The 8989-nt window shown below is 39.2% G+C and overlaps 1 protein-coding gene across 1 annotated transcript in view; it reads right to left on the bottom strand.

Moving 5' to 3' along the window:
- Positions 1-8642, bottom strand: part of LOC126929886 (adenosine receptor A3) — an 80036-nt gene extending 71394 nt beyond the window's left edge. Inside the window, exon 1 of the mRNA XM_050746558.1 lies at positions 8485-8642. Coding sequence (XP_050602515.1) covers positions 8485-8591 — 107 coding nt within the window. The 5' untranslated portion in view covers positions 8592-8642. The remainder of the gene's footprint in view (positions 1-8484) is intronic.
- Positions 8643-8989: the final 347 nt, after the last annotated feature.

The raw sequence follows: 8989 nt of genomic DNA on the forward strand, positions 1-8989 counted from the left end.
ATGGCATTGGATTTGGCAAGGATTTCTTGGATATGACATCAGAAGCAAAGGCAACAAAAGAAAAAATTCAATAAATTGAACTACATCAAAATTTAAAACATTTGTGCATCAAAGGACACTATTGATGGATTGAAAAGGAAACCCACAGAATGGGAGAAAATATTTGTAAATCATGTATGTGATAAGGAATTAATACATAAAATGCACAAGAAACTCCTGCAACTCAACAATGACAACAACAAAATACCCTTGATTTTTAAAAGGGGCAAATTACTTCAGTAAACATTTCTCCAAAGAGATATACGAATGGTCAATAAGTACGTGAAAAGATCGTCAACATCAGTAATTATTAGGGAAATGCAAATAAAACCCACAATGAGATACCACTTTACACTCATAAGTATGGCTATTACCAAAAAAACACACACACAGATAAAAAGTATTGGTGAGGATATAGAGAAATTGAAATTATTGTGCACTGCTGATGTCAATGTAAAATGGTACAAGTGCTCTGTAAAATAGTATGGCAGTTTCTCAAAAAATTAAAAATAAAATTATGATATGACTCCCCAGAAGAACTGAAAGTGGGGACTTGAGCAGATAATTGTACACCCATGTTTATAGCAGCATTACTCACAGTTGCCATAGGGTGGAGGCAACCCAAGTGTGTATAGATGGATGAATGGATACACAAAATGTAGCGTTTACATACAATAAAATATCATCCAGCCTTAAAAAGAAAGGAAATTCCAACACAAGCTGCAACATGGATGAAACTTGAGGACATTATGCTAAGTGAAATAAGTCAGTCACAACAAGATGAATATTGTATGATTCCATTTATATGAGGTACCAGTTGAATTGGGACCTAAAGTATAATGAGTTGCCATGGGCTTGAGGGAGGGAGCTAGTGTTTAATAGGTATAAAGCTTCAGTTTGGGAAGCTTTTTGAAAAGTTCTGAGGATGAATGGTAGTAATGATTGCACAACAATGTGAATGTGCTTAATGTCACTGAACTGTACACTTAGAAATAGTTAAAATTATACATTTTACATTGTATGTACATTGTGTGTGTGTGTATATATATAAAACCACAGTTTTTTCAAAACTTGGGGAAAAATAATAGTTGAGAATTTTCCAGAACTGATAAAAGATGCAAATATTCAACTTAAGGAATCACAATGAATCCCTCATAAAAGAAATACGTATCTAGACACTTTGTAAAATGTCTTTGTAAAACCACAGATCTATAAAGAGAAATGTTAAGACTAGTTAGAAAGGTACTACCTGCAGAGGGATGATATTTATACTGACAACTGATTTTTCAACACTGCAGTGGAAGGCAGATGGAAAAACATCATTTCTTCAAAAGACTGAAATTAAAAATAAGTTTACCTAAAAATGTATATATTTTAAAAATCTTACAGAAGGCCAGGGGCAGTGGCTCACGCCTGTAATCCCAGAACTTTGGGAGGCCAAGACGGGCGGATCACAAGGTCAGGAGATCAAGACCATCCTGGCTGACATGGTGAAACCCCGTCTCTACCAAAAATACAAAAACAATTAGCCGGGCATAGTGGCACGTGCCTGTAGTCCCAGTTACTCGGGAGGCTGAAGCAGAAGGATCGCTGGAACCCGGGAAGAGGAGGTTGTGGTGAGCCGAGATCGCACCACCGCACTCCAGCCTGGGCGACAGAGTGAGACTTCGTCTTAAAAAAAAAAAAAAAAAAAAAAAAAAAAAACTTACAAAAATAAGGAGGAAAATAAAGAAAATTTTGGATAATTACAAATTGGAACTTTACTAATAGACCCAAATGAACTTCTAATGAATACATTCTGAGAAGTAGAATGATGTCAGAAAAAAGGTTTGAGATGCTAGAAAGGATACTAAGCAAATACCCTGACAAATATATAGGCATAGACAGAAATCTAAAAACAATTGATTATATAAAACAAAAAGTAAAATAGCTAATTTATGGGATAAGAAGTAAAACAAAAAGAAATGTGAACAGTGACAGCATAAAAATTGGGGGAGATTAATCTGAGTAACAGCACTCTAAGCTTCCTTGAATTGTTAGAAGACGGGAGAAATGTATCAAATAGCTTTAGCCTGTATTAAGAAAATTATGCATGTTAAGATTTCTAGGGTAACTATTATAAGAATAGAACATCTATTACAGGGGGAAAGTTGAATAAAGGCATAAAATCTGAATGCAAAAGAAAGAGAGAAAGGAGTGGGAATAAACAAACAGCAAAAGCAGAAGAAATAGAAAGTGCACATTTAGATAATAGAAGTTAATCTAAATATAACAGCAATTACAATAAACAGACCAAACTCTTTGGGTTAAAAAAGTCAATATGGAATTTTTTTTTCTTTTTATTTTGAGACAGGGTCTCACTCCGTTGCCCAGGCTGGAGTGCAGTGGCACAATCTTGGCTCACAGCAGCCTCCACGTCCCAGGCTCAAGTGATCCTCTCACCTCAGTTCCCTGAGTAGCTAGGACTACAGGCACATGCCACCACTCCCAGCTAATTTTTCTTTTCTCTTTTTTTTTTTTTTTTTAAGACAGGGTTTGGCCGCATTGCCCAGGCTGATCTTGAACTCCTGGGCTCAAGCAATCCGCCTGCCTCAGCCTCCCAAAGTGCTGGGACTACAGGCATGAGCCAAAGCACCTGGTGGGAAATAATTTTTAAAAAGGACTTTTTAAAATCCACATTTGCTATTTACAAGGCAAACACTCAGAACAAAGAGACAAAGAAACGTTGAAACTTAAAGAATGGCAATGTAGTAACTGAAAGAAAGCTTTATAGTTATATTACATGACTATCAGACAGAAATATTGCTAAAATAAATAGGTTACTACATAACCATCAATGTTTTTATTTCTCAAGAAGATATAAACTTCTAAACTTTTATGTACCTAATGAAATTTAAACTATATAAAGTAAAAAATGACAGAATTATTAAAAAATTGACACATATACCACCATTGTGACAGATTCTAGTATACCTCTTTCAGTAACTGATATAATCGCTGCTTAAAACATCTACAGGGGATTATTTAAAGAACACCATAAGTTTGATGCAACTGATTATATATAAAACATAGTAACAAGTGAAAAGTATACTTTTACAAAAATCAAGCATATATGAGGTCATAAATTATATTCTAGCATATTAAAAATAATCAGTTTCACAGAGACCAAGTTCTCTGAACATAATGCAATTAAATTACAATATACATCCAGTTTTAAAAGATAATTTTTAAAAAACATATATTTAAACTTTAGAATTTGAAAATATTTAGAACTAAGTGATAAATAATAATAACGAAAATACATATCAAAACTCGTGGGATACAACTAAACTAGTATTTAGAAGGAAATGCACAGTCTTAATTGCCTATATTAGCAAGAAAAAAACGCAAAAATTAATGAGATAATCAACTAACATAAGAAATTAGGAATAAAGCAATTAAAACAGACTCAAAGAATTAGAAGGAAGGAAGCAATTTATTCACACATTAAACTAATGTTTACTGAACACCTACTATTAGGCATTTACGATTCAGCAGTGACTTAAACAAAATCATTTTCCTTATGAAACTTAGTGCCTCCAAAACCAAATATGGAAGTCCTGGTCATCAAGAGATTGGAGTTGCAGTCCAATTTTTCCAGTACCCAGCTGTGTGTCTTTTGGTAAATCATTTTTTCTCACTTTGCCTCCTTTTTCTTATCTGGAAAGGAGACCATAATTTCTATCCTATCTATCATGATATAATCAAATGGTATCCAGTGACACAAACTATATTTTGGAAAAGTATAAGCATTATACAAATATAAAATTATTATTACTAATATTTAAAACATCCACGTTCCTTTTGCTATTACTGCCTTCCTAGTCTTGGGGAAATAAAATGACAGCTTAATTTAAAACTTTCCTTCCTTTAATTGGCTAAAAGCCATAACATGAGTCTAGCTATGAGGTGGCTTCAAATCTTAATGCTGGGAGAGACTGAGTGTTGGGTCACCTGTTACTGTGAAATCAACGATGTAGCATGAATTACTAAGTCTACTCTCATGTATGCCTTGTATTTCTGCAACTCTGAACAGTGGAATTTTCACAGTAGAATTTAGCACTTATCAGTTTTCCTGTCCCACACTTCAAGATCAAAGGTTCTTTTTTTTTTTTCTTTTTTTTTTTTTTTTCTTTTTTTTTTTTTTTTGAGACGGAGTCTTGCTCTGTAGCCCGGGCTGGAGTGCAGTGGCCAGATCTCAGCTCACTGCAAGCTCCGCCTCCCGGGTTTGCGCCATTCTCCTGCCTCAGCCTCCTGAGTAGCTGGGAGGCGCCCGCCACCTCGCCCAGCTAGTTTTTTGTATTTTTAGTAGAGACGGGGTTTCACCGTGTTAGCCAGGATGGTCTCGATCTCCTGACCTCGTGATCCGCCCGTCTCGGCCTCCCAAAGTGCTGGGATTACAGGCTTGAGCCACCGCGCCCGGCTAAGATCAAAGGTTCTTGACACATCAAACACTGAGTTAAAAATTGCTGCTCAGAGTAGGCAATTTTTTTCATTCAACATTCTTTTACAGAGCATTGCTTATGTGTTAGTTAATAGATTGAGCATTGGAAACTCAGAGATTACAATTCAGTTGGCGACGCTGACAAAATTGTCTAGCATTCTCTTAGCATACTTATCCAAACACATGAGATCACAAGGGAAGACTCCCCCACCCACACACAAGCCCAACCTCGTCTTACCATCTTCAGAGCTGAACTAACAGAGTGAGGTCAATTGTTCTCAGCCTTTTGACTAAAATCAAGAACGGAGAGTGAGGGCAGAGGTAGATGGTCCTGGTCTCATTTCTTGTTTCTGTATTCCTAAGGCCTAAGGCAGGGGCTGATGTTCACTAAGTTCTTAATAAATATTTGTTGGGTAAATGAAGAGACTGTGTGGAACAGATTGAAAGAAGACCTTGGTAGCAGGCACACAATATCCAATAAATACTTTTTAAATATTTTATTTATTAATTAGAGACAGGGTCTTCTGTCACCAAGGCTGGAGTGCCATGGCACGATCATAACTCACTGCAGCTTCAAACTCCTGAGCTCAAGCACTCTTCCCGCCTCAGCCTCCCGTGTAACTGGGACTAGAAGCATGCCTCACCACTTCCGGCTAATTTCTTTTCTATATTTTGGAGAGACAGGGACCCACTTTGTTGCCAGAGCTGGTTTTGAACGCCTGGTTTCACGTAATACTCCAGCGGCAGCCTCCAAAAGTGCTGAGATTACAGGCACGCACCACAGCACCTGGCTGGGTAAATACTTCTTTTTTTTTTTTTTTAGACGGAGTCTCGCCCTGTCACCTAGGCTGGAGTGCAGTGGCGCGATCTCGGCTCACTGTAAGCTCCGCCTTCGGGGTTCACGCCATTCTCCTGCCTGGTAAATGCCTCTTGATTGTCTTAGAGACCAAGAAAAATGTATTCCATCAACTTCCCTCCGTCCTCCCAAGCCCTTGCCAGGACTTTCCCTCCTGCCTCAGGACCTGTAGCCCAATTAGCTCTTCCTCCTGTAACAACCGCACCAGATCTCTGGCTGGTCCAGAAGTCAGGTGAAAGAGTGCTGTCATCCTCTGAAAGCCCATTCTGTACTAGGCTGAATTTTGCCTGGTGTCCAGTGAACAAGGCTGACTTGAAAGAGGACTATACCCTGAGGAAGAAAATAATAGGACTTTCCATCTTCAAAGCTCCTACCTACACAATTTTGTTTGTTTGTTTGTTTGTTTGTTTGTTTTTGAGACAGGGTCTCCCTCTGTCACCCAGGCTGGAGTGCAGTGGCATGATCATGGCTTACTGCTTCCTCAACCTCCCAGGCTTAAGTGATCCTCCCACCTCAGCCTTCCAAGTGGCTGGGAGTACAAGTACACACCACCACGCCTGGCTAATTTTTGTATTTTTTGTAGAGACGGGGTTTTGCCATGTTTCCCAGGCTGGTCTCAAACTCCTGGGCTCAATTGATCCGCTCGCCTCAGCCTCTCAGTGCTGGGATTACAGGCGTAAGCCACCTTGCCCAGCACCAATTGTTAATTTTAGATGGAGGATCTGGTGACCAGCTGGCAGCTATTATTAATATGTGACAGAGAAGCAGATTGTGTGTGTGCTGGGGGAAGGAGGGAGGAAGGGAGGAGGAAATACAAACTGAGATACAGAGGTCATAGACTCCACATCAAGGCCACATGGTCAGGTCAAACACAGAGCAGAAGGTCACAGAGTTTTATTCAATCATAGGCCATTACTCTTCTCTCCTACTGCTCACTACTATAGAATTTTTTGTAATTTTTCCTTCTCATTTGTGGAAGTGTCTCTTAATGGAGTCTTTCTCTCATATGTGTGTGTATTTGCGTGTATGTGTGTATACGTATAATTCAAAGAGGGTCCTGCGTTGGGTCCATTCTGTCAGAAGTCTGTCTGAATTTAATCCCCTTCCTCCATTCCCATGGCTATAGTCCTAATTCAGGGCCAATCATTTTTGGCCTGGACTTTTTCAACACTCCTCCCGTCCCCTTCTTGCCCCTGGCCTCTCCCTACTGCATTTACCCTCCCTACTGACACCACATCATCCCTAGTTTAAATTTCTGCTTAGGATAGAATTCAAACCCTCCACACTCTGAACCCAAATTAACTTTTCAATCTTTTTTCTCAACTGCCACAGTCACCCCACCCTGTGATTCAATAACATCATATGTGTCTCCAGGTCTTCGCTTGTGCCATATCTTTTCTATGAGATGGTCTTTTCTTGTGGGCAACATGGACAAATCTTAGCTATTCTTCAGATCTGCCATTTCCTCTGTGAAATTTGTTCTGACCCCACCACATCTTCCCCTATCTTCCGTATCCATATCATTTTGTACATAACCCTTAAAACAGCACTTCAGCATTTCAATACAGTTATGTGTCTGTTTCCTCAACTATAATAGGAGGTCAAGAATTATACCTTGTCTTTGACTCCTAGAACCTGTTGGTAGAGTTCAGTAAGAGTTTTTAAACTGTTGTCTGTGTGGTTAAATTAAACAAATAGCCATAGAAATAAAATGTTAATCATTATTGGTCATGTACACCTGCATTTGTGTCCATCAAATTTTCTGAACAAAAATCAAAATGTGTGGTCTGAAAATGTGACAGATGATTTGAAAGTGGAAAATGTCCTAGAAAATTTGTGTCATGCTGCCCCATACTTGTGTCCCATAAACATCCCATCAACATTTCAGGACTAAAATTGCCAATATTCCCTCCCTCTACCTAAACCCACTGCCATGCTTCAAATGAAATTTATCCATTGTCAATCCAAGAAAATAAATTGCCTCTATATTGCTGTTTACTTCTCTGCCTGGATCAGGAGGCCATACACCTTTCAGTTCCTCTTGATAGGCTGGAAGACTAAAACCAAGATTAGCTTTTAATTGCTCTGCTTTCTTTGGTTTACTTTTAGTTCTCAGTCAATCAAGTATTTTAGAAAAGCCCAATACTAGTAGATGCTTAGCCTTGTGCTGGTAGCTATTGCCAAGAAGACAGATTGATTAGTCTTTTACTATGTACCAGGTACTGGATTAAGAACTTTAGATAGATTATCTTTTGTAATTTTCACAACAGCCCCTTATAAATTATTATAATGTCAATATTGTGGATGAGAAAACTAAGGCTTAAAGAGAGTAAGCAACGTACTCAAAGTCCTACACGGCTAGTAAGCAAGCAAAGTTAAACCTTAAACCCAATACTGAGGCTGGGCGCAGTGGCATGTGCCTCTAGTGCCAGGTGGCTGAGGCAGGAGGATTGACTTAGCGCAGGAGGGAGGCCACAGTGAGCCGTGATTAGCACCACTGTACTATAACCAGGGCAAAAGAGTGAGATCCTGTCTCAAAAATAAATAAATAATAAATAAACAAACAAAGCAGGTACTGAAGTCTGTGCTTTAACAACAGGCAGCTTACTGTCTGTCTGGGGAGACAACACATTCGCATATGAAATCATTGGAAAACAGTATTCCTTGAAATGTCAGGATGTGGCTCCTTAAGTTCTCCAAGGCCAGACTGAGATTTGTTTTTCTGAACCTTGAGGGACATTCAGGAGAAACGAGCCTGAGTTTTATAACAAAATAAAAGTTTACAAGAGCCCTGAGTTATATACAATAAATTCAATGATCGAAGATGTAGGGTGGGTAGACAAGAGAATTCATGGGAAAATGCCTCCAGACCTAATAACTTGTATTTGTCAAACACTTTCCAGTTCACAGAGCATTTTCACATATACTACGTCACATCATCTTCACAACCCTGTGAAATACAAATCATCTTTATTTTACAAGCTAGGACAATGTATTGATGAAGTAGCTTGCCCCATATCATGAATATATGTTCCAAAGTGGTCAGCATGCAGACTCAGGCCCCAATCTCTGCCTCCCAGCAACTCTATTTTCTGCCATGACTCACTGTGACTCAGGAGTCGAGCAGCCCAGTGTCCAGTCCGGCTGCTCTTCCCAGGAGCTTTCCCACCTGGCCTCCTTCTGCTCAGTGGGTGCTACTAGAGTCCCTTCCATTGGTCCAACTGGTGGTCTCTACCAACTGCCACAGAAGCTTCCAACAGCCACATGCCACCCATCCAACCCTTCTGCCATTAGAGAACCAGGAATTCCCTGGTTTTGGGGGCAAAGAATGGGACATACTCATAAAGCCTCAAGCTCCTAAAACTCATGACTATCCTTTTACTCCTGCCTCAAGTTTTACACATAAATCAATGAAAAGCTGGTCATTGTGTGGCTTTCCAAGCCATTTGGATGCTGTGAAACTTGAAATGGGAGAAACATTGAAATTCCTGGAACTCTACTTCTGAGTATCTCATTGCCTTTTCCCATTCCCTAACCTTCCCTGTGATAGTCTTAACATTCCTGCAGTCAATAAATATTTATCAAGCACCTGTTAGGTGCCAGAACTATTC

Source organism: Macaca thibetana, chromosome 1 (assembly GCF_024542745.1).
Source record: "Macaca thibetana thibetana isolate TM-01 chromosome 1, ASM2454274v1, whole genome shotgun sequence".
NCBI lineage: Eukaryota > Metazoa > Chordata > Mammalia > Primates > Cercopithecidae > Macaca > Macaca thibetana.